This window comes from Bombus fervidus, chromosome 2 (assembly GCF_041682495.2).
Source record: "Bombus fervidus isolate BK054 chromosome 2, iyBomFerv1, whole genome shotgun sequence".
Lineage (NCBI taxonomy): Eukaryota > Metazoa > Arthropoda > Insecta > Hymenoptera > Apidae > Bombus > Bombus fervidus.
This window is the reverse complement of record NC_091518.1, coordinates 19,736,319-19,762,307: the sequence shown is the minus strand read 5'-3', so window position 1 is coordinate 19,762,307 and position 25,989 is coordinate 19,736,319. Positions and strand designations below refer to the sequence as shown.

The following is a 25,989-nucleotide window of genomic DNA, read 5'->3' as shown; positions in this document are numbered from 1 at the left end:
TGACCCGAAGGTTGATCGATTTGATGGGTAGAGCACCGAGAACTTGACTGCCCGAGTTGTGATAGAACAGTAGACTTGATTGCCCGATGAGTGATAGGACAGTATACTTGACTGCCCGAGTAGTAGACCCGTCTCGTACTATTACGGAGGAAAGCTCGGTGTGGGTATATCCTTTTTGAACTAAGAACGCGGTTTCGTTGTTCACACTTTTCGGTAGAAAAGTGAGGGTAACGATCCCCATCGGTTATAGCCAATGTTAAGAAACGAAATACGAGGAGAAAGTCTCCTGCAGATGTGGCTCGTGGATGTCATTGTCCTTGGGGAAAAACCAGCTATTTCGCTGGGCAAATCTGCTTTCTCCGTAATTAGTAAGAGCGTGCAAGAAACCGAAGGACTGTTTAAAGGACCATCCATAAACCGAAAATACTTATATGAATAGAAGTTAAGCTGAAAAAATTCGGTTTATGGTGGTTCCTTGGGTTTATTGCCGGTCAGTGTAACGAGGGGTAGACCTTGACGGCCAGACCGTGAGGGACGTCGCACGGACCATCTCGCGCGACGTAGCACATTCTTTAAGCAAATTAACTTTTTACGATCCAGCGTCACGTATGGCGTGACGGTTAAACCGTACGTCGAGTTGATCAACGTTTTTCAAACGAAAAATTGTTAGTCTGTTGATTAAATAATAAAACGAAAGGTCCAGTCAATTTAATACACTTAACATGGTATACTATATTTTTCATTGAGAAAGATATAAATGGAAAAGTCGAGGATGATATTGGGAAAGTTGTATTATATGCTATGGATTCCAGTATTTCGGTTCAAGTTACACGAAACACCAACGAAACTTCTCGCACTATTTTCCAAGCGGAAACGATTCACACTTTGAAACCTCGAACAATATTAGCAGGCGTCGGGCGTAAATATACGCGAGCGTATTCGGCGAGAACGGTGTATTTCTGTTCTCGAGTCTGATCAACGAGAAAGCATGTCCCGCTTCGTATTACGCAAGTTTGCAATTTCGTTCGCGTAGCTGCCAGAATCTTCCGAGATTTGGCACGTTTCTACGTTCGTAAACCGCTTGAAAACTTCGAAACCCCTTCGAATCGGAACTCTGCAACCCGCGTTACATACAGCGAAGAAAAATAAACGAGTTGTTCCAAGAGTATACTAAACCGGAGCTGTGCGGAACGTCTTCGATCGGATGGCGAACGACCGCGAATGTAAAAGATGCGGAATTCAACGGCCGAAGATCGGATACAGCGATCGTGCTCATGGACGACCGAAGGAAGAAGAACGAAAGTACGACGAGGTATCGCGCGACGGACTGTCTTGACGAGAGTATCAAATTCTAAAATGTATTTAATAACACACACTAATTGCATTATGTTGTAGAAACGTATTCTACGGTCGTTAACGATAAGAAGAACAATGTAGATACACGCAGTCAACAAATTCACATATACATGTACGTACACGATATATAAGCAAAAACGAACACATACACACATAAAGAATAATACTTATATACATGCATACACGCAGTACATAACACTATACAATATACACGTACACACGAAGCATACCCCGTAGGTTGGGTGATTACCATCTCGATGCGATTATACATATATATAATTAATTATAAATATATATATAAATATAAATATATACATATACCAGCACTTGGTAGATATAGGTACACCCATACGTTTACCTATACTACCTTAAGAAAGAAAATTAAATAAAATTAAACAAAAGGAAAACACATCTACGTGGCTGTAACGCGCCGATTCTACGAAAAAAATAAAGAGAAAGCGCGACGAGAGAAACGAAAAGAGAAGAATGGGCTAGGGAGAGAAAGGAGAGAGAAGAAAAAGAACGCGCGAGAATGGGCAGTGTTGCATTTTGCACGACAGGGGCGTATATAGCAGTGCGAACATACAAACATACATAACACACAATAGCGTAGACTTAATAGAATCCGTGAGAGTGTGGCTGATTTAATCGGGAGAGCGTGATTCGTCCGTGAAAGAATGTCCGCGTGTACACTATTGCATACGTGGTACGTGCGTGAGTATCTCCGTGGTCTGTATTTTATTGCGGAAGTTCCTGTTCCTCGAGAATTAACGAGAAGACATTTAGACGAAGACGATGATAACGACGATGCAAGTAGTCGAGAGCGGATGACAAAGTCGAGCCGTGAGAGTCACCGAGTTTTTGTAGATCCTTAAAGAACAAAAAAAAAAATAAGAAAAAAATATACCGATTGCGCGGGTGCCTCGATATCTGCCCGATTGTTCGATCTTTTTCCTGCGTTTCGTTCGAAAAAAGTCGAGAATCTCGTTTTGCAACCACGACCACGAAAAACATTTTTGTCCGCATGAGAAACGAAATAGAATCGATTGGCGAATGTGATATACCTATATTTCCTTTTCAGATTAGACAAACGACGAGAAACGATATAGAGAATATAAAGAAAAAAGAAAAAAAAAAGAAAGAACGGGCAGATTACGGTACGCCCTGAATATATGATTAGCCGTGCGCCATTAAAGAAACCGTTTTTTGTAATATCCGAATAAAATGCATGGTCGACGACAACGTATATAAATATCAGCTCAATTACCATGATCGTCCCACAGAAAGGCGACTGTCCGCTGAAGAATAACCAATCCCACCCCGTCAACGAATGGCTATTGGAGAACGCGCGTGCATAGACAAAAATTTATCCTCGTAATCACGACTATATAGATTACGCGGTACAAACGAAAATTCTATCGACGAGAAGGAAAAGTATAGGCTATCTTTAACGCTCACCGAATGCCAAACAGAAAATTGTTCGTTATACGAGAAAAACGAGAGCGATTTATATGACCTACCAAAAGACCAAAGAATACACGAAAGGCGAAACTCAACGAAAGCAACGTTCAGTCTTTGATACTTTCCAAACCTAACATCTTTTCGTTACTCGCGTTCCACTATTGCTCTTCTTCTATTTTTGTTCCCTGTTTTTAACGCTATTCTGGTAATATTACGCTTGATCCTCTTTGTTGCGCAACAACACGAGCAAACGCTAAATCGCGCCCGTCGTGTTACGCGAATCGCGTAAATCGAATTACAGTGTCTCTCGACCGATCTCACTCGCGATATTTTCAACGAGCATCTTCACAGCTGCAGCAACCGAAGCTAGCTTTCTTTGTAACAGACCAATACCTCGAAACCTATTCCCTCTCCCATTTAGCAATGTCTATTAATTACGAATAAAATTTTATCTGGTTTTCGATATAAATTACCGAGAGACGATAATCAATGGAAAGATAGCTAATCTTCGTTCCATCGTTTTGCAACAATTCAAGACGCTCTTCTTGCAAAACAGTTTACATTCGTAGTGGAATGAATTCTTGACTGGTAGAATTGAAACGATCCACTATTACACCATAACAATGGTATACTGACTCCTTCGGTAATGTAATGAAATTGCGAAAAATTCAAGGTGAATAATCTAAAAGATAATTATCCACGAAATTTCCTGAGTTTCTATCTTTTGTATCGGATACAAAAATAAAAATGTTAAATCTAAGATAAGATATATATGGAATGAAATTTATAGTACGACGTTTGACCACTTCTCCGAGCCTCTCTCCACTCGCGACGTTAAAGGGCTAAAAATTTGAATGAATAAATTTTTACTCCGATATGTCGTGAACTGTAACGTCCTACAAATTGAAATTATCAGCTATTGGAAATATTGATTTTGTTCGATAAATATCAAATTAAAGTTATTTTTTAATTAAATAGCGGATATTTCATTCTGCCAGTGGAAGATTAATTTCCGTTCGCAGCGTTTCGTCGTACACCGTGCTTCACCTTCGTCCACTGCAGCAATATTTTCGCGTTCTCATCGATAGCTACGCGTTTCTTCTCATCATTCGTAGTTCACGATCGTGAAACTGACATCCAACGAGCGCGATTCGAGGCGAAACGATTACATTGTAAATAAATCAGATGATATTAAAAAACTCAAAGAGAGAGGGGAAAAAGAGAAAGAGAGAGAGAGAGAGAGAGAGAGAGAGAGAGAGAGAGAGAGAAAGAGAGGAAAGAATGAGAGAGATTCATAAATGAGAGAATACGAATGTGAGAGAAAATGTGAGGGAGAAAATGCAGATGCGATAGGGGAAAAAGAGAGAATGTACGTATATGAGCGTGTGTATTAATAAGTTATAATACGCAATCGCGTGTTAAATGCGTTAGAATCGGAGAATCGCTCGTGCTAACTGCCGAGAAAAGGATATATTAAGGGACGTAAGCGTGCCCTCGCGTTCGTGTGTCGTTTAACTAAAAAAAAGGATTTAAGAAATATATTATATATATATAGGAAAGATAGAAAAAATGAGATGGTCAAAAGAAAAGATAAAAAAGGAGTAAATAAAACAGAGGCTCTCCTAGTTACTTGCTCATTGAAATAATATTCTAAATAACGTTCGTAACGGAACAAAAGTCTAGATATGCATCAGTATAATGAAAAATAATTTTACGTACGTATAAGTAAGATTCACGCGCGCGCGGCTGCAGTCATGCGCGCGCATACACGCGCCATTTCTTTACTTTCCAAACTATGGGTCTTTCGAACCCAATCTTACCAGTGATCCATATCGATCTCGAAACTTCGCGACTTGTTCCGTGAAATCCGTAGAATATATCGAAAGGTTGTAATATTTTAACGATATTTTCGAGTAATAGCTACTGTTACAAAGGAAAACGAAAAGAGAGATACGATCCTTCCCTCCCTTTATTAATATTTATAAGTTCATGCTTCCTAGCGAAAGAATATTGATATAGTAACGGTGGAACTTCGACTTAATCGAGTAGTAGAAATTGTTAAAAGATTATAAATATCGAAAGTAGACCGTAGAATCACTTTGCAACATTGGTGCTTTTTATATATATATATATAAAAAATATATTAAATATATATATATATATATATGTAAAATATATATATATATAACGAAAAGAAATAAAACGTTTCTAGATTCCGCACTGAAACATAACCCATACTATTTCCAACGATTAAGCACGGTATACATTTTTTATTCAGTGTAGTATATACTCGATAAATTAGAAGGATTTAATTGAGGACTGTATTTATGACGCAATTAATTTCATGAAATTGCATAATTGTTGATAAATCCATTAAAGATGAAAAAATAGTTTTCATTTTAAAAATATACACAAAATTGTTCATAGAAAGTTTTTAATTACGTTTGTATAAATATAGGGGAATATCGGGAAAAAGTGTGGTGTCGTGCGCGTGCCTGTTCGCCGCTGTGCGTTCACGAAGGATCACGATTTCTATATATTCAGATCGATCGCTGTAAGCCGTACAATTTACAGTGAGCATGTACGGCCTGTGAACAATTACAAGCTTGTAGCGAAAAAAGAAACAAACAAAAAAATATATACCAACAGAAAAAGAAAAGAGATGCACTCGAAATCACTTGGAGCATAACCATCTTTAAATGACGGCGAACATAACATACATTGTTACGTAAACGAGTATAACGGAAGAAAAAAAATCGTATCGTTGCATGACCGATATACCTAAATGAAACTATTACTACGTGATACGACGTTATTATGTAAAAGTTTTTATTGCGTGAGTAAAATTATGTTATGGATGAAAATGTGTACCTTGTAAATAATAAATCTCGTCCTCTTCTTCGTGCATCGAACACACTACCGACCAAACAATGTCCTTTCACGCACGTTTCGATCAGAATTCGACAATGATCGCCTTTCTTACATCCTCAACGATCACTCGCAATATCTATAAGAAAACTTTTAACTATCAATTCTATTCGCTTGCTGATTGGTCAGAGCATATCTTTGTGTAAAAGAACTTAATTATTTAACGAAAAAAAATAGAAAAATTAAACGCATGATTTGAACGCGTTATACGTCATTTGCAACTGACATCGTGAAGCTTATCCTTCGTAGTCACGTGATCGTAAAATTTTGTACCTAACGAAGGTATCTACGTTACGTAGGAAATAAGTATTTATTCCTACCGGTAGATGGCAAACTGATTTGAGGCCGATAAAATCATTACATCGGAAACGCTTGTTATTAAAAGTTAATTTCATTTTGTTTCGTCAATAAAGCATATTTTATCTCTAAATACATATGTTTTTTTATTTATTGAACTCCTTTTCCAGAATTTCAAATAGATAAACATTTTTAATGCTTTAGACTTTTCCAGAAGCTTTGTTCCTTCTAATCAATACTTCCGCAAACTATATTTTAGGAATGTGTAAATGCTATCACATAAAATTAAATTGTTAAATTGGATTAATGTTGTACGTAAAGTATATATATCTAAGTCTTTATAACATAAAGATGGTACACAAACTACAGAAATATATGTATATATTTATATTTAATACATATGTACACCTACACATCTTGAACAAACTGGAACTCGAATCGAATGTGAATTTCAAAACGACGGTTTGCGATTAAATTAAAGAATGTTTAAGTAACCGTTCTGTTAATGCGTGTCTTTCAGCATTGAAACTACGTGTATACTGTTTTAAGTTCGAAAATAAGAAGTTAAAGCCTACCTTTAGTAAGCTAAACCTAACCTTTTTCAACTTTTTCTGTAGCATTCTCTAAACAAAAGTACGTGAACTGCAGTTACGTTAACTTTTTCATCTACATAATCGTTTACTATCATCTTACAGATGAAAGACACAGATACAACAGCCTCGCTTTTGTTCATTTTATGTTGCTTTCATAAAATAAAATTAAGGTTAAGGACAATCATTTGAACGTTCTTGTACTTTGTATTCATTATCTCTACACATATACAATTTTATTATTTATGTGGTGTCGACAATGGAAATATAATATTTAGAACACTAAGATATACGTTACGTTGTCGCGGTTTAGTACTTTTCGCAACATTGTCATTTCTAGTAAAATCTATGTACTATGTTTACCTTTCATTGTAATATGATATTTTCCTTGTTTTACGGAATTTTTTAAACATGAGACTTTACTAATCGCACAGAATAAGTTCTATTAGAATTGTTTTTACAAAACTAGTGCAAAAATAAAAGTAAGATACATTGTTGTCACGCGAATACCGTTTCTGATACGGTTCTGCGAACAGAAATCATTGATCGTGCTGTGCCTAACAACCTTATGTTCACCTTCTTAACTTATAAAAACAAACCATTGTTTCAACAAGATATATCGTAATACTCTACTTAGAATAATAAAAATATTGATTTATGTTCGCTTTAAAGCATATAATAATATCATTCACCTTGTTTTCGAATAAAATTATTGATAAATAATTTCAGACATTCTAGAATAATTCGTTTATAATATATTGCAATATTTTGAAAACAACAATAATTAACAGTTTAAGAGAAAGAAATACTAACTAATTAATCACTAACTAACAATTGTGCCAAAACAATAATAAATGAGACAAAACTACAATTCATATAAGAAGTTTGGACGAACGTTGCTTATGTATAATGACTAGACTTATAAAAATAATATTGTATATGCAATACAACATGGTAAAGAAACCACTCAACACAGTTATATAAAATAATTACTATGATTGCAGTATTGAATATCAGTGTCGTAATTTTAACTTTTTACGATAATTATTAAGACTATTTTTACACGAGATAAATATCTATGTATTTCAACGAGTACTTTATGAAAAATACAATTCAGAGTTTTAAGAAATGATATCAGACATAATAAAAAATATCATAAACATGAAAAAATGTTACGTACACAACATCAAGCAGCGTTATACTCGTGTTTAATGTATAGATGTATACAAGCGTTATTGTGCAAAATTTTGATATTTGTCGCATCCTCCCTCAATTTCCAGCACCGAGGTATCGCGATGTTTCTAGACATGTGTATTCATGTCGTCATTTCCGCTACTACGTAACTGCGTTCAAAAGGGATTACTCTTGTTATAATCTTCACCAGAACCATTCTTAATATTATATGCTAAATACATTTAAAATTAATATTATGGATTTTAGAAACGTTTTCTCAAAAATATTCTGCGAAAAATTGCCTGAAAATATTGATTATAACAGCTTACATGATAGAATGTTCTAGAAAACGGACGAGCTTCCGGCAGGTGCCTTCTAGAATTTTCAAAGCTCAATAAAAGCGGCCACTGCGCGCTACTGTTGAATACTCTGTAAAGTGACGGCGGACGTAACGGATCTCCGAGAGTGCTCTAAAGCGACATTTCGTTTGCGATTATATTCGTACGATATAATCACAACATTAGTGTGAAACAAGTTATTCCTGATTAATTTCTGTGTGTCGTTATTTGATTATACGTAATCAAATACATTGAGGAAAGATGCCAGAAGACGTCACCATGGTCGGTGCCGGCGAGGTTGAAACCTTCGCCTTTCAGGCTGAAATTGCACAATTGATGAGCTTAATTATTAACACCTTCTATTCAAACAAAGAAATTTTCATTCGAGAATTGATTTCGAACGCATCTGATGTGAGTAAAATTTATTTTAATATTGTATTACATCACTGAAATCCTTCGCGTTAAATAGCTAGAATTCTTTGGATTAAATAATTTTAACCAAATTTTAGAGTTTAAAATGTTAAAATTACAAATTATATATCGTTTTGTAAAAATTTCTAAGTAATTTTTTATTTTTTCTATGCAGGCGTTGGACAAAATCCGTTATGAATCTCTCACAGATCCATCCAAATTGGACACATGCAAGGAGCTATTTATCAAAATCGTTCCCAATAAAAATGAACGTACCTTGACTATCCTTGATTCGTAAGTATTAGTTTTTATCGTATAAATTTTTTTCATATATCGATATTTTAATTCATTTTATTTATTCTATCAATCATGTGTTTTCTCAATTTATTAAAAAGATATGAATTATTTTAACTACTTGATGTAAATTCAGTACAAAAGGTATAAACCTGTATAAATCTAATCTATGTTAAAAAGCAGAAAATGAATAAAGAAATTTTCTTTCTTACAGTGGTATTGGTATGACAAAAGCTGATTTAGTCAACAACTTGGGTACCATTGCTAGGTCTGGTACAAAGGCATTTATGGAAGCTCTTCAGGCTGGTGCAGATATTTCTATGATTGGTCAGTTTGGTGTGGGTTTCTACTCTGCTTACCTTGTAGCGGATAAAGTTATTGTCATCTCAAAACATAATGATGATGAACAATATGTTTGGGAGTCTTCCGCGGGTGGTTCCTTCACGGTCCGTCCTGACAGTGGAGAACCAATTGGAAGAGGTACCAAAATTATCTTGCACATCAAAGAAGATCAAACCGAATACTTGGAGGAATCCAAAATCAAAGAAATTGTCAAGAAACATTCTCAATTTATTGGCTACCCGATTAAACTTGTTGTTGAGAAAGAAAGAGACAAGGAACTAAGCGAAGATGAAGAAGAGGAGGAAGAAGAGAAGAAAGAAGGAGAAGCTGAAGATACCAGCAAGCCTAAAATTGAAGAAGTTGGAGAAGATGAGGATGAGGATAAACCTAAAGATGAGAAGAAGAAGAAAAAGAAGACCATTAAGGAGAAGTACACCGAAGATGAGGAATTAAACAAGACAAAACCAATCTGGACGAGAAACCCAGATGACATCTCACAAGAAGAATATGGCGAATTTTATAAAAGTTTAACCAATGATTGGGAAGATCATTTGGCTGTTAAACACTTCTCGGTAGAAGGTCAATTGGAATTCCGGGCGTTGCTCTTCATTCCACGACGTGCACCGTTTGACCTATTCGAGAATAAGAAGAGAAAGAATAACATCAAATTGTATGTACGCAGAGTTTTTATTATGGACAACTGCGAAGACCTTATCCCAGAATACCTTAACTTCATCAAAGGTGTCGTGGACAGTGAAGATCTTCCATTGAATATTTCCCGTGAGATGTTACAACAAAACAAAATCCTCAAAGTCATCAGAAAGAATCTTGTCAAAAAATGTCTAGAACTTTTCGAAGAATTGTCTGAAGATAAGGAGAGCTACAAAAAATGCTACGAACAATTTAGTAAGAATATAAAATTAGGTATCCACGAAGATAGTCAGAATAGAAAGAAACTCTCAGAATTGCTTAGATATCACACATCTGCATCTGGAGATGAAATGTGCTCGTTGAAGGACTATGTTGGAAGAATGAAGGAAAATCAGAAACACATCTATTATATCACTGGTGAAAGCAGGGAACAAGTAGCCAATAGTTCGTTTGTAGAAAGAGTTAAGAAGCGTGGTTTTGAAGTAGTATACATGACAGAACCCATTGATGAATATGTTGTCCAACAACTAAAAGAGTTTGATGGCAAACAGTTGGTATCTGTAACTAAAGAAGGCTTGGAACTTCCAGAGGATGAGGAAGAGAAAAAGAAGCGCGAAGAAGACAAAGCTAAATTCGAGAATCTCTGCAAAGTTATGAAAGACATCTTAGACAAAAAAGTAGAAAAAGTCGTAGTATCGAACAGGTTAGTTGATTCTCCATGCTGTATCGTTACGTCACAGTATGGATGGACTGCAAATATGGAAAGGATCATGAAAGCTCAAGCTCTCCGAGATGCATCCACTATGGGATATATGGCTGCCAAGAAGCATTTAGAAATCAATCCAGATCACCCAATCATGGAGAATTTGAGACAAAAGGCTGAAGCAGACAAGCATGACAAATCTGTAAAAGATTTGGTCATGCTTCTGTTCGAGACAGCACTTCTCTCTTCCGGTTTTGCTCTCGAAGACCCACAAGTACATGCATCCAGAATATACAGGATGATCAAACTTGGTCTTGGTTTTGATGATGATGATACACCAAACGTAGAGGATGAGAAGATGGACACAGAAGTTCCTCCTTTGGAAGATGACGCAGAAGAAGCATCTAGAATGGAAGAAGTAGATTAAGACTTTTACAGTTTAAAATTACTTAACTAAATCCAAAGACTTCTAGGATGTAGAAAGACTGTTACAAATTAATTTTACTTAAGTATTGAAACTTTTCTTTGTCTTTCTATATGTAACAGAATGAAGTGTCATGCCTAATTAAGTATCGCATAGTGCTGATTAATATCTGTATTTATTTGAGAAATATGACAAAGTATAAGTTTCCTGCATTCCGCCAATAGCGCTCTTCAAATCAAGCTTGGCACTTGATTCTGTCCCCAAATTCTTTTTTATGATGTCATTTTCATGCGTCAGCATTATCATTTTATTTTTTTTCGTGCACTGTACATCATTACGATTTCATTTCGCACTTCCATCATTCCATATTGAAATCGTCATGTAGTCTGATAAAAGATTGAAACCGTTATAAACAATTTTGTGTGTAATAAAACAACCTTACACATTAAAGTAACCTGTGTATTTCCTAAATTACCATAATTTTATTTTAATTAAAAAATTTTGAGCGCAAATCGCAAAATTCCCCAACTTTAAATAAATGATTATATTTATTAAATTCCTTTACTTCCTGATAGAAGTTAACTTTTAAATTATGAGTAAAATTGAAAATAATGCAACAAAAATCTTTTCATGTTGAAATTTATAAGGATAAGTATACATGTTTCGAAATATTGACGTCACAATGCGTCGACCATGCTTATCGATTATAAGTGCATTCACCGCACATGGTGAATGGATTCATCGACCGCCTATAAATATACATAACTTTTTTAATGCAATAGGTTATAATAAATACAATAGATTAATCTAAACAATATTAAAGAGAAAAAATTGTATTCAAATCCATCTTGAACAATAAAGTCGTATAAATAATAAATAATTATATATGTACTTGTTCACAAGTTAATTATAAATTTTATAATATTGATACTTTTTTCTACCGATTGAATTATTGGTGTAGGTTGACCGATAGAGCGCGACACTGGAGATTGTCGAAGTGTTGCGTGTTGCCACATCACCACCAAATCAAACGCCTTGGACGATGTTTCTGTGTAGATTGCGCTCGTGCCGACTCCATCACAATACGTGGAAAGCGTGAGTTTCTCGACTCCGATTCAACATGACAAATTTTTCTTGAATTTCTAACGAATATTCACTAGAAAAGCAAAAACCAACGCGTAGATAGCTTTTTGTTTACCGAATAGCTTTTCCGGCTTGGCGTAGACTGAGAAATTATAAATTTTTTCGTGGTGCATAACGTGGTAAACGAACGACACGATGAGCGCACCCCAGGGGCAAGTGAAATCGAGAAACGGAGTAGTAAAACAGGTAAAGTATTAAAAATCCTATGGCAATCTGTTCGCTAAAGAATTTCTTACTCAAATGTAAATACGATTTATGTGATTACTGTTATGTATAACCTCATATTCTGACATGTATGTGGTCGTGTACGATATTGTTGGTGCAAATAATCAGTACCGACAACATATGGTCGTTACATGGAAGGAATTTCGTTTTATTCACTATTTCCTTTTGATAGCAGATTATTAATTGTTATTTGAACGTCTGACATGCCGTTAAAACATTATATACTTGATAAAGAAATACCTTTTACTTATTTATTATGTATTTTGTTTTATACCACTGTAAACCGAACAATCTACAGTAGAGCTTACTTTTAATCTCCTAGACTTCTATGAAAAATATAATATTATATTATAATATATTATCATTATACATACTGGTACACTGAAAATTAAAAATAGATTTAATTATATATTTTCAATGTGAAATTTTATATTTGAAGGTTATTTCGGGGGATACCATTGTTATTCGTGGCCAGCCTATGGGTGGCCCTCCTCCAGAAGTTACTATTACTCTTTGTAATATTACTGCTCCAAAATTAGAACGGTGGAAAGGAAATGATAGGTATATTTAATTTTTTATTTTATTTTGTCTACTTTGATTAGTTTATTAAGTTATTTACTAATATATATATTACAAAATCTTTTTTGTTTTCAGTACGGATGAAAGTAAAGATGAACCTTATGCTTGGGAAGCTAGAGAATTTTTACGTAAGAAACTCATTGGTCAAGATGTATCTTTTGTTACAGAAAAATCAATTAATACAAATAGAACATATGGCACTGTGTGGTTAGGAAAAGGTATATTTTACACAAATTCTTTTATTAATTATGTATTATATAAAATTGATTAAAGAATGGTTTATTTAACTTCCTAATAATAATAGATAGAAGTGGAGAGAATGTAATTGAAACATTAGTATCTGAGGGTTTGGTAACTGTAAAAAAAGATACCAGAAATCCGAGTCCTGAACAAACCCGATTAATTGAACTAGAAAATACAGCTAAAGCAGCAAAGAAAGGAAAATGGTCGGAGTCACCAAGTTCTGAACATATACGCGATGTAAAATGGACTGCTGATGATCCTCGCAAATTGGTTGAAAAATTTGGAAAGAAGCCAGTAAAGGCTATTATTGAATTTGTGTTTGACGGATCTACAGTGAAAGCACTGATATTACCTGATTTTTACAACATAGTATTAATGATATCTGGTGTCCGTTGCCCTGGATGGCCAAATGGAAGACGTGAAAATGCAGTAGGTGATCCGTACGCAGATGAAGCAAGATATTTTGTAGAATCCCGCCTTCTACATAGAGATGTTGAAATAGTTCTTGAATCTGTTAATAATAACAATTTCATTGGCAGTATTCTTCATCCAAAGGGTTGGTAGTTCAGAGAAAATTATGCAAATCAAGTCTTTTATGATTACATATTTGAATAAGCAATCATAAACTTTCTTATGTCCAACAGGTAATATTGCTGAAATTTTATTGAGTGAAGGTTTTGCTAAATGCCAGGATTGGTCAATTAATAATAGCAGAGCTGGTGCAGAGAAACTTTATCTTGCAGAAAAAGCTGCAAAAGAAGCACGTTTACGTTTATGGAAAGATTACAAACCATCAGGTCCACAAATAGAATTTACCGGTACTATTGTCGAAATTGTCAATGCAGATGCACTTATAATTAGGACGCAAAATGGAGAAAACAAAAAAGTGTTTTTGAGCAGTATTCGACCACCGTCTAGAGAAAAAAGGTCTAATGAGGAGCCAAATAACGCAACTAAAAAAGATTTCAAACCTCTTTATGATATTCCATGGATGTTAGAAGCACGTGAATTTTTACGTGAGAAATTTATTAGGAAAAACGTAAAAATCGTGGTTGACTATACTCAACCTGCTAGAGACAATTTCCCAGAAAAATTATGTTGCACTGTTACTTGCGGTAAAACGTATGTTATAACAAAACTTAGCTGTTTTTCACTTATCTCCATTAAAATGTTTTATATAACATAAATATTGCTTTAGGAACATTGCTGAGGCTTTAGTTGCACGAGGTCTCGCAAGAGTTATCAAGTACAGGCAAAATGACGATCAACGTTCTTCTCACTACAACTTGTTACAAGTTGCAGAAAGCAAGGCAGAAAAATCTCAATATGGTTTACACGCAAAGAAGGATATTCCTGTACATAGATTAGTAGACCTTTCTAATGATCCATCAAAGGCAAAGGCATTTTTAACATCGCTTAAACGAGCGCAGGGCATTAAAGCTGTGGTTGAATTTGTTACGAGTGGTTCGCGTCTAAAATTATTTTTGCCAAAAGAAGATCAACTCATTACGTTTGTTTTGGCTGGTATAAGAACTCCACGATGTCAAAGATCATTGCCAGGTGGTGGTATTGTTAAAGCAGATGAATATGGTGAAAAAGCATTAGCCTTCACTAGAGAACATTGCTTCCAAAGGGATGTAGAAATAAAAATTGAAAGTACAGAAACTAAAGGAAGTGGATTTATTGGGTGGTTAACTGTAAATGATATCAATATGTCCGTTACTCTTGTTGAAGAAGGTCTCGCAGAAGTAGTTACTTTTCCCGATTTCGGAGAATTAACAAGAACGCTTAAAGCTGCCGAAGAACGTGCCAAAACAAAGAAATTAAACGTATGTAGATTCAAATGTTACTTAAACGTTAATTAATAGCTGTAATAATTGTAATAATCTGAAAAAAATAATCTGTTTTGTATTACAGATGTGGAAGAACTATGTAGAAGTGCAAGTTGAAAATGAAAAGAACGAAAACGATAAAGAAATTGTTGAAAGAAAAATTGACTATCAAGAAGTAGTACTTTCTGAAGTTACCGAAGATCTTCACTTTTATTCGCAAAGCGTTGATCAACGTAGTATGTTGGAGAATTTACTTTTGCAATTGCGTCAAGAATTAGCATCCAATCCACCACTTCCGGGTGCTTATAAGCCCATTCGAGGTGAATTAGCGGTTGCCAAATTTACTGGCGATGATGAGTGGTATCGCGTTAAAATAGAGAAGGTTTTTGGTACAAATGTCAGTGTATTTTATGTCGATTATGGTAACAGAGAAGTAATTAATGTCACAAGAGTTGCGGATTTACCGTCAAGATTTGCTAATGATAAACCCTATGCTCACGAACATGTTCTCGCATGTGTTGCACTTCCAAACGACGTAAGTATTTTTATAAAGAAATACGGTTTAATTAATGAATGTTTTATTTTTAAAATTACAAATGGATTTGTTGTAATTTTCTGTTTATAACTATTCATAGAATGATGACAAAAAAGCGGCAGTTGAATTATTTAAGGAAGACGTCATGGATAAAATTTTATTATTGAATACAGAATTTAAGCTAAATAATATTACTGCTGTAACTTTAGTTAATTCTTCTACTAATGATGATATTGCGAAAGGACTTATTTCTGATGGGTTATTACTCGTTCAGAACCAACGCGATAGAAGACTTGTTAAATTGGTAAATTAATATTTACGTACTTTTATATTTACATATGTATATCAGTACTTTACAGTAGATGCATGAAATAATTTTTATGTATTAATTCGCTGCAGATTGAAGAATATAAGAAAGCAGAAGAAGATGCAAAGCATAATCGACGTAATATTTGGAGATACGGTGACATACGAGCAGACGACGAAAAAGAATTTGGACTGTAAAGAACTAAATGCTCAAGGAAGGACTGGTTAAAAAGTGATCAATACAGGGAAAAAAGACATGTTACAAACTGCATAATAATTATGTAAGAACCCATTACATAGATTAACGAAAAATAATAAATGTCCATATGAGAGTTATATGTTGCATTGATTATGATGCAGTTATACTTCATTGCATAAAAATATGAATTGTACATAACAATTTCATTAATTCTTGTAATTTTTAAACGAAACAGTGACATAATATATTGCATAATATGTTGTCATCAATCATTGTTTGTATTTCAGTGTAAAGTTCTGTTATTAATGAACTTCAAGAATTTCATGGTTAACTGTTTTAAAACTTTCACAATTTATGTGCAATTTATTTCTAATCATGTGCATTATAATTGTGAAAAATCATTTTTTTTTCTTTCTACAAATTTACATTACATTTAAAGTCATATGAAAATGGTATGAATGAATATAAAATCCATGATTGTATATTTTGTCAAACATACTCATTTAAGTATGTAGGAATTTATATTAAGAAAGCATATTATATTTTGATTAAAAATAGATCATTGGTCAAATAATTCTACTATTATACGTAATATATTACGTATATATACAAAAATTTTCACCTGGTAATATGAAAAGATACACCGTTATCTTATATCTACTTTGTTTCATAATTATATTTTTACTTTTCTTGAAATTGAAATCAGAATTACTTTCCTTAATTTTTCATAGATTTGCTTTTTTATAAACATTAAAAACAAAATATTTGTTAAATAATTCGTTCACTCTTCTATTTGCCTGATATAATAACAAGCTATTCTCATTATTTTTTTCATTAATGGAATGAATTATTTTGGATATAAAATCAAAAGAATTATTTCTTTTCATGAATATTGATGCAATTTACATATGATACATAGAATTTGAAATAATATTTCGTAAATAAAAAGTTATATTACTTTGAGTATAAGTTTGTGAAAAATGAAAGAAACATTGAAAAAACTTTTCAATAAATTTTGTATGAATATTCAGCTGAAAAGATTATGTATTCATCGTATCCTTAATAATTTCAAATACAGAGTTATGCCCATGTTTTATAACCGAATATTTATAAATTTATTGGAGCGAACAAGCTTGATTTAATTGTGAACATTTTAATAATTAATATAAATATATCATTAAAATACATGGTCAGGCAAGGAAGAGAGCAATATATACTATATACGTATATTTACAGTATAAGATTTAAAAGTGAAAAATTAAGAACCTTTTAAATATGGATGTAGTATCAGTTATATAATTTAAAGATTTGACTGATTTATAATTATTTTATGGTGACACATGTTACACATATGTGTACTGCAAATAAACTATGAAACTTTTTTATTTATATTGCTACTTTTTTTTTACATTAATAATAATTTTCTGATTTCAGTATCTTTATTCTTTAAATGCATTTTTTATTTTAATTTAGTGCGATTACACAAATAATTTCTATGTTTGAATAAAATTTTGTATTTAATACTTTATATAAACTGTATTACTTTTAAATATTCTGCTGTTTTATTATAAAAAGGTATAGAAATACTATAAAAAACAGTTACATAACTACAAATAATTTGTATGAATATAAATATGAACAATATAGAGGATTAACTATATGGAATGAAAGTGAAATAAACTAAATACACCAGTCTAAAAATCTATTTTTATGTATAGAAACACAAAAGTAGTATATGAGGTGAAACAATTTAAATCATAGTCATATTAATAAGTTAGACATTGTTTTGAAACTTTGTTGTATGTTTTAACACTGCATTATCCCAAGAGCAAGAATATAAATGGCGATCAAACCATGTAAGACCACGTACGAAGTCAGTGTGACGATCATCTTTGTATATTGGTGAAAGTTGATTGTTTACATCAAACACTTCTACAAAAACATCATCACAGCATACTGCTAACTCTTCCACCCTGTTATGTAATAATATTATGTAATTTATTATACTGATAAAATCTGTAATTTGTCAGCTTATATTACCTTCCTGAATCTGGATTAAATACGAGTCTATGCACTGGTCTAGAAGATGTAATTGATTTTGAAAATAGTTTTACACCTCCCTTTCTGATATCAACTATTACGACCTCTCCACTATCAGTACCAATGGCTACAATATTTGATTTATTGGGGCTCCAACATATTGCTCCTAAACCAACATTTTTTTTCAGAATACCTAACAAATAAAAGATTAGATTTAAATTACATTCATGACAACACTAAGTGTTATATAAGTATCTGTGTTATTATGAATACATGCTTTGGGCTGGTCTTGTTAGCCTTATATCCCACATTAATGCTTCACAATCATACGATGTTGACACAAATTCTGTGTTACTTCCAGGTTTAACATTGACACAAGTGATTAAATCTGTATGAGCAAAGCTAAATGAATATGTTGCCATTAACTCTGACATGTCCCATATTTTTATACTGTAAAATAGTTATAATTCATTATTATAAATATTTAAAATGCCTTTTAATATAAGAAACTTAGATTAGTTTTACCAACAATCCATTCCTCCTGAAACTACATGACCCTTATCAGCAAATGCAGACAAAGTTAATAGACAATCATCATGTAAAGTAGCATATCCTGCACATTGCAATTCTTTTGAATCATCAGACTTTGTAGATAGATCAAAAACTTGCAAGGTTCCACTATCTTGGCCAATTACAAATTTATCGTGTTGTAAGAAAATACCATCACAAACACCACTCTCAGTTTTTGCATGGAGGAAGGCTTTATCCCTATCAAAATCTTTAATATCATTGTAATACCAAACAGCACCATTCCAATAACGATCTGTCAGGTTACTTGCCCCAAGAATAGCACTTTTTTCTGCAAAATAAAGAAATGTTTATGTATTAAATGATATTTGTATAACAAACATAAATCTATTTACAAATAAATATACAATCTTTGTAAAGACTTCCACATAAAGAATTTAAATTATATTACCATTATATATATTGATAAACTGCAAGTGTTTATTAGAAACAGGTGGTCTATCTGTTATTGTCATGTTTCTATAAACATCGGTATTTAAATTGGGCGGTGTTAAAAAGTCCATAATAAATTAATTTTCAAAATTAATAATGTTAACAATGCCGAACTTAATTGATATACTGTAACATAAATTATAGCAAATAGTTATTTGTATCCGACTGTTAAAGGTATACTATAAATCATTGCAGATCACATATACAAATTAAATAGCACGTGAAAGACGTAGAATATTTATTAACCTGTATAATTTTATATTATAAGTCCATGTATGCGATCACGGTCGTAATACATGTGAAGAGGTGTGAGCACGCAACGAGGGAAATGTGACGAATATAAAGTCAAAAATATTTACATAGCTTGAGGATAGCTTGAGGATGTGTTTCGCGCATGCGTGATACGTACATGTATGTACATAGGTATACTTACTACTTACATTTTGTCAATGCTCAGATTGTATCGTGTTTACACCTCGCCCGTTAGAAAGTGATTTTTTATTGCAAAATACGAAGAAATGGTATTTTATTGTGTAATTTCTGGTTGCAAAACCAACCGCCCGGGTGGTTTAAAGTTGCCGCTTTTTTCGGTACCGAAAGATATCGTACGTAGACAAAATTGGGAAACTGCACTTGGTATAAAAAATTTGGAGTCCTCGAAACATCGTGTATGTGAAAAACATTTTCCTCCAGAAAATGTGATACGATGTACAGAACACAGGGATGCGTCTGGAAATTTAATTGCCAAGGTATAAATTAAAATACGTATAAATTAAATTTATTCTCATTCTTAAAGTAAACTCATATTCAAAATATTTTTTAATTGTTTTTGTTCTAGGTACCACTTCGAACTTTTCGACTTTCTGAAAATGCAATTCCATCTCTTTCTCCGAATGGTAATATGGATGAAAAGGAAAATATTGAAGAACTTGATAATCCTGTTCATGAAGACACATCTGAGAATGTTCTGTATGATACTACAAATCAGATTTTTGATAGTACAATTCATGACCATGGTTACACACACAATATAGTTACAATGGATATAAAAGAAGAAGTAATGATCGATTCATCAGAAGAAGAAAATATTCAGTGCGTAGATCAAGAAGAAGAAAATATTCAGTGCGTAGATCAAGAAGAAGAAAATATTCAGTGCGCAGATCAAGAAGAAGAAGAAGAAAATATATTTACGCAGTTATGTGAAAATATTAATTTCTTTCAACTACCAAAAGATTGGACTGTACATATTCCTTCTAATAAAAATAGCGTAGCTTTTTTAGAAATTGAAATCAATTTAACCAATGATAATTATAATGCTTGTCTAGTAAAAAGAAGTATTATAATAAAAGATAATATGGATATTGTATATATAGCATTGGAAAAAACTATATCTTCAGAAAAACTTAATCTTCCAAATAAATTTCACAATTTTGAAGAATTGAGGATAATACTAAATCATTTTTCTAATATGTTATTTTGTTCTGGGATAGCTGACATTGATGGTGTAAACCTAGTAAAAAATACAATTGGATATACTGATTGTCATGATAAATTAAGGCATAAAAAGTGTCATATATTAACTTTATTTGAAAAATGTGAAATGTGTGAAAAAGTGAGGAGAACTGTTAGACAAAAAAGACGCCGTATGTCCAAAAGAAATATGGGTGAGGAAATTACTGATTTTACAAACAGAGATGTTTTACACATCTGGAAGAAGAAGTTTGACGCACAAAGAAGTGCACTTTTCCGTGCAAAAAAAACAATTGGAACACTTCAAAATCGTATTAATGAAATGAAGGTTGATTTAAGTAATATAGATATACAAACTGTACTTAAAAAATGCAGAGAACACCAAATTCCAGATATACAGATGACGTTAATTGAACAAATTATAGCATCTGCAAAGTTGAAAAGTGTAAAAGGTCAACGATATAGTGGAGATTGGATGATGCTATGCACTTTAATGTACATTCGTTCTCCTGAAGGGTATGGACATTTACAAAAGTTGAATATATTGCCTTTGCCCTGTGCAAGAACTGTTCGTCGATGTTTATCTCTTGTAGAAACAAAGTGTGGTCTAGATAATAAGTTTTTCGAATAAAAGTCTATATGTTCGTTATAGAAAAGACTTAATTATTTAAGAATTTCACCTTTAATTCATCTGTTATTTCATCTGCTTATGACAATAATCTCTTGCAATATTTATATTTTCTTACTATTATTAAATTTATAATTTTCTATCTTCTTAACTTAAACTTTTAACTTAAAAAATGACATTTTGTTTTACAGCTTTTATTGCTTGAATTGATTATAATTATTTTAATAATAAAAACTGAATAAAAAAAAGTATCTACAAATTTTATAGTTAATTTTAATTACTCGAAATAAATCACAATTTTTTTGCGCAAATATGAAATGCTTCCTCAAGCTGACGCCATATGGAATTTTTGACTTCACTCGCACGCTTTGGTCTATGTTTGGTCTATGCTTTTGGTATACGATTTGTCATACGACTGTGTTTGCGGTATCACTTGTTTAAGGATGCATAAAATAATTATCGCTTTTGTATCATTTCCAATGTTACCGATTCAGCATAGAACAAGATTACGACACTAGCAGTGGTCAAAATTAAAACTAAGTACGACTATGAAATTACAATATGTTTTATATCGTTTGAGATACATGTAGCTGTATTTTGTGCATGTATTTTGAAAATGTTTGGAAATATATACGAATATGACTAATTCTTAGCGAGTTATACAAAGGTATATATAATTAGTATTACTAGCGATACTTCAAATTAATAATATGCACATTTGTAAATATAAAAAATCTGCATATTCTAATAATTATTACTTACTAGAAATAAAAGATTCATCTCTAAAAAAGGCAAACATGAGTGTTATCTTAAGATTAGCTTAGTTTCAAAGACGAGGATAAATTACTTACGCATTAAATCACCTAGTAATATTCTTTAAATACAATAACTGATAATAATAAGGATTTATCATTTTGTTTCATGTAATAAAGATCGGAATAAATTAAACAGAATCGGTTTGATCCCGGTAATTAGGAAATAGTTCCTACCGACGATGCTCTGGAATTCTGTTTATGTAGCGCGTCTTTTCGGCATTCCGAGTTTCGGGATGTACAAAAGTAGCGAATATGATTACCGCGGTAACGTCTGTCCGTGACGTAACGGCTATACTCTTGATAATTTCCGTCGTGACGCATGCGTATTCGATTCGGAGCAAAAATCAGAATTAGTTCAACGGTATCCCGGAAAGTAGCGAGAGTGTGAGACACGGCGGTGCCGCTGTATAAAATCATAAGGAGCGTTGATTAACCTGTCAAGACGTGGTCTCGTATCGTTATTTACGCGGTCAAAGGTGTTGCGGGTAATCGTTCGTACGATTCGGTCGGCTTCCAGACAGGATGGGGAAGCCTGAGCAAATTTTAATTATCGAACCGCGAAGTGAACTGCGATTCAAGGGTACGCTTTAAACGACGACTCATTCACTTATATTCGGATTTTACTTGCACATTTCCTCCTTACTTTCACTTCTTCTCCGAGTTTTGTTCGATCCATGACTGGCAGGCGCTTTGTTGGTTAGTTAACACGAGCTGCACACGGTGCGCTACGTTGTCAAGATGACGTAAGGTTGACTCCACTAGCCAATTTTATTGTATTTTCATTTATAACCAAATAGGATTACGTACGACGACCCAACAAAAATCATCAGCCTTTTCAGTTGTACCTAACCCTATTCGTCGTACGTCATTCGCTGTCAAAGCTAAGTGTAGTCACGAAGTCACGATTCAATTTTCAGCCTCCCCTCTCACTTCTCTTTTCCTCTAACTGATATACAGTCAGCATATTCGACGAGTTATAATTCTATGCACTTATTTTTCTTACTACATTTAATTTGTCTCTATGCTTTCCTAGACTTTTTTCAATAAAATACAGATTTTTCATATTTATGTAAACGGCATATATGGACGTCTATTTGGCAGGCAAATTTGTTTGCATTCAACGCAAATTTAAGAATACGTACACATTGTAAAAATACCGGAAGAACATTGTTTACAATACAATAAACATTTTTTGTTGAATGATATTTATGAAGGGATTGGTAATTTATTTAGTGTAGTTTTGGAAATGGAATATGAGTATATAAACAAAATATAGAAATGTTGTTTATAATTATATGCATCATTACAATTATATCATTTTAGTATTTTGGAGTGCATAAAAGAACGTGATATAGACAATAATATGACTAATGCATATATTTTGCAAAAGCAGTTGTGATTGCTTTTTGTTTATATAATCTTTGAATTAAAAAAGTAATAAAAATAATGTTAAACATTTCTTATGTTATATTTTAGGTCCTTTCCTAGAAAGAACAGTCACATCGTATATAAAATTAACTAATCCATCGAATCAGAAAGTTTATTTTAAAATAAAAACAACTGCCCCAAAGAGGTATTGTGTACGACCAAATTGTGGGTATCTTAAACCAAAGGAAATTTCACAAATAGCTGGTTAGTATTAATTCGCAAATCAAATTTACATATTACGATTGACTTATTATATAACCACAACAATTGTTAATACGGATCTTTACTAAAGTTAAAATTATTTTTATTTATGAAGAAAATGTAATTCATTACGTACTATATTTTTCAGTGACTCTTCAACCATTCGATTTTGATCCAGCAGAAAAAAATAAACACAAATTCATGGTGCAAGCTTTAGTAGCTCAAGATAACGACGATGAAGAAAATCCTGATATGGTATGTAATATATAGCTATTAATCTGTTTTCAGTTAATATTTATTTTTAATATTAGAAAATATTCATTTTTATTGGTTGTTTTTTGCGTTAGTTTTATTCCTGCCTTGTGTGAATTATAACATCTAATTTTGTTTCAAAGTGGAAAGGCATAGATCCAGAACAATTGATGGAATCCAAGCTAAAATGTGTATTTGAAAATCCAGTAATTAAAACTTTGGCATTTGAAGCAGTTAAATCAGAAGTTACTACAGATAATGGTAAAAATAAAGGAGTTGGTGATTTTGTTAAGTCATCGCCAAAGGTAATAATTAATATCACTTTTATTTTTAATGCTCCTTTACTATCGCTTATTATATAAGTAAGTGATATATTTATTTTATCAGGTCCCTGGAGAAACAGAGGAAAAATTGATAAAAGCAGCACAAGAAGTTAATCAGCTTAGGGAAGAAGAGAGTGCCCTTAGACAGGAAAACCTCCAATTGAAAGTAAACAATTGAAAAATATATTTGGCGTAAATTAAGTAAACAGATCAATAATTTTAACAAGAAGGTTAATAAAAAACATACTAATTTTTATTTGTAGGAGGATTTGTTGCAATTACGAAATGCCCTATTGGTTAACGAGGCTACGTTAGCCACCAAAAATTTTAACTCGCAGAACAGTAGCGAATCGTCACCACCGGTTACCAGCATCCTTATTGCTGTTGTCATGGTCATACTGGGATATGTGCTGGGAAAAATGATCTGAGCAGCCATTACTTTACCGCATAACTTGGCACATCCCCTCTTCCCCTGTGTTTCTTAGCCTGCCCCCCTGCTACCATATACCACGTACTGATCGCAGAGGTTGAAAACAGTCATCGTATTACACGATTGTTCATAATAAATACTATAAACATGAACGGATAGTGGTTTACAATAATAGAATTATTCGCTGCAGGAGTGTGCTTCTATTCTGGTAAAGCGACCAAATTCGAAATCCTTTTTTAAGAAATAAACACTATACTCGGATGATATATATCGGGGTGTAGATGCGGGAGATCCTATGGATAAATTTTGTTATTGTTACGTATCAGAAAGTACCATTAGTTTAAGTAGAAAATTATAAATAAAAACTAAATACTATATATCTTCATGTTTATATATTACTTCTGTTCTCACATTTCTTATAAAAGGATTCTCGCTTTACAAATTCGCTTGCGGCTGTGTCTTTGAAACCATGTTGCCACTAACTAAATTATATATGGGACACGAAAATTTATGAAATACAATTCTTTTAAACGAATACATTCGATTAGAAAAACAAGAACTCAATTGTTTCAAGAACTGTGGTGTATCCTTAACGTAAAATGGAAAAAACAGGATGAATTCGAATACTCTTTTTTTGACATTCTAACAGTACTTAACAATCACACAATGTAAGATTGTACATAATGTATTTTAAGATAATATATTAATGTCTAACGTATATAGTCAGGAGGGGGAGGGGGGCTGGCTGATCAGTAGTGGTTCATGATTCAGAATTTGGATATGCTGGCTCTATCCATCAGCAATGGAATATCATTTAAGGAGTTGATGCATTAAAGTTTTGGACGCTTCAGTGTATTTTTATTTCTTTATGTTTATCTTATAAAAATTCGAAATAAAGATATCTCGGATGTCACATATGATGAAAGTTTTATATTTTAAACCTTTCTGCTGGTAATTGTGTTTTCAAGTAATTTGAAGTGGTGCATGGTATACATTGATATGGTACCGCCTAAAAATGTTGTCATCACGAATCATATAAATTTAGCTATATAGATGTGTGTATAGTGTATATATACATATGTACACACACATTTATATAGTGGAAAATAGTTTGTAGATCGTCACATAACAAGTAATATCGAACACATCAGAATTAATTATTACGGGTGTGTGTATATCTATGCACTCACATACAAATATACATACGTATACATATATATATAATACTCATATATCTGTGCCTTAGAAATAGAGACAGCAATATAACATATTTGTGTTTCACTAAAGTTCCATTGTTCTAATATTTCCTGACTCTATAAGGTCTTTCCGACTCTTTTCGATAGTGAACATTT

At 32.8% G+C, this 25,989-nt stretch overlaps 5 protein-coding genes and 2 long non-coding RNA genes across 14 annotated transcripts in view; 5 read left to right on the top strand and 2 right to left on the bottom strand.

The window, feature by feature from the left end:
* The window catches only part of LOC139994931 (uncharacterized), a 224,570-nt gene extending 216,513 nt beyond the window's left edge, over positions 1-8,057 (bottom strand). For 7 of the 8 annotated variants that reach the window (XR_011801807.1, XR_011801810.1, XR_011801806.1 and 4 more), the window contains exon 1: positions 5,689-5,952. This is a non-coding gene — a long non-coding RNA (uncharacterized lncRNA). Of the gene's footprint in view, positions 1-5,688; positions 5,953-7,812 lie in introns of those variants that run through there. The other variant, XR_011801820.1, reaches the window with a different exon arrangement.
* LOC139994950 (uncharacterized) lies at positions 573-5,681 on the top strand. Its single transcript, XR_011801823.1, has 2 exons — positions 573-1,312; positions 1,396-5,681. It is a non-coding gene; the product is annotated as an uncharacterized lncRNA (long non-coding RNA).
* Positions 8,058-8,237: 180 nt separating the features above from the next.
* Hsp90 (heat shock protein 90) lies at positions 8,238-11,418 on the top strand. The gene is made up of 3 exons (XM_072017846.1): positions 8,238-8,554; positions 8,730-8,848; positions 9,063-11,418. Exons 1-3 carry the CDS (start codon positions 8,405-8,407, stop codon positions 10,969-10,971), a joined length of 2,178 nt encoding a protein of 725 aa, XP_071873947.1. The 5' UTR covers positions 8,238-8,404; the 3' UTR covers positions 10,972-11,418.
* Positions 11,419-11,996: 578 nt separating this feature from the next.
* Positions 11,997-16,167, top strand: Tudor-sn (staphylococcal nuclease domain-containing protein 1). Its single transcript, XM_072017837.1, has 9 exons — positions 11,997-12,297; positions 12,776-12,897; positions 12,991-13,133; positions 13,220-13,714; positions 13,803-14,280; positions 14,357-14,987; positions 15,076-15,525; positions 15,626-15,829; positions 15,925-16,167. The coding sequence occupies exons 1-9, from the start codon at positions 12,247-12,249 to the stop codon at positions 16,027-16,029; spliced, it is 2,679 nt and encodes an 892-aa protein (XP_071873938.1). The 5' UTR covers positions 11,997-12,246; the 3' UTR covers positions 16,030-16,167.
* Positions 16,168-17,569: 1,402 nt separating this feature from the next.
* LOC139994924 (methylosome protein WDR77) lies at positions 17,570-19,672 on the bottom strand. The gene is made up of 6 exons (XM_072018007.1): positions 19,531-19,672; positions 19,050-19,216; positions 18,596-18,929; positions 18,348-18,520; positions 18,071-18,263; positions 17,570-18,003 (listed from the first exon to the last, which is right to left on the bottom strand). Exons 2-6 carry the CDS (start codon positions 19,159-19,161, stop codon positions 17,805-17,807), a joined length of 1,011 nt encoding a protein of 336 aa, XP_071874108.1. The 5' UTR covers positions 19,162-19,216; positions 19,531-19,672; the 3' UTR covers positions 17,570-17,804.
* On the top strand, positions 19,609-21,216 carry LOC139994868 (uncharacterized). The gene is made up of 2 exons (XM_072017861.1): positions 19,609-19,839; positions 19,929-21,216. Exons 1-2 carry the CDS (start codon positions 19,609-19,611, stop codon positions 21,189-21,191), a joined length of 1,494 nt encoding a protein of 497 aa, XP_071873962.1. The 3' UTR covers positions 21,192-21,216.
* A 1,097-nt stretch (positions 21,217-22,313) lies between these two features.
* Vap33 (VAMP-associated protein 33kDa) lies at positions 22,314-25,554 on the top strand. Its single transcript, XM_072017991.1, has 6 exons — positions 22,314-22,583; positions 23,480-23,635; positions 23,781-23,887; positions 24,028-24,189; positions 24,272-24,373; positions 24,471-25,554. The coding sequence occupies exons 1-6, from the start codon at positions 22,526-22,528 to the stop codon at positions 24,633-24,635; spliced, it is 750 nt and encodes a 249-aa protein (XP_071874092.1). The 5' UTR covers positions 22,314-22,525; the 3' UTR covers positions 24,636-25,554.
* The last annotated feature ends 435 nt before the right edge of the window (positions 25,555-25,989 follow it).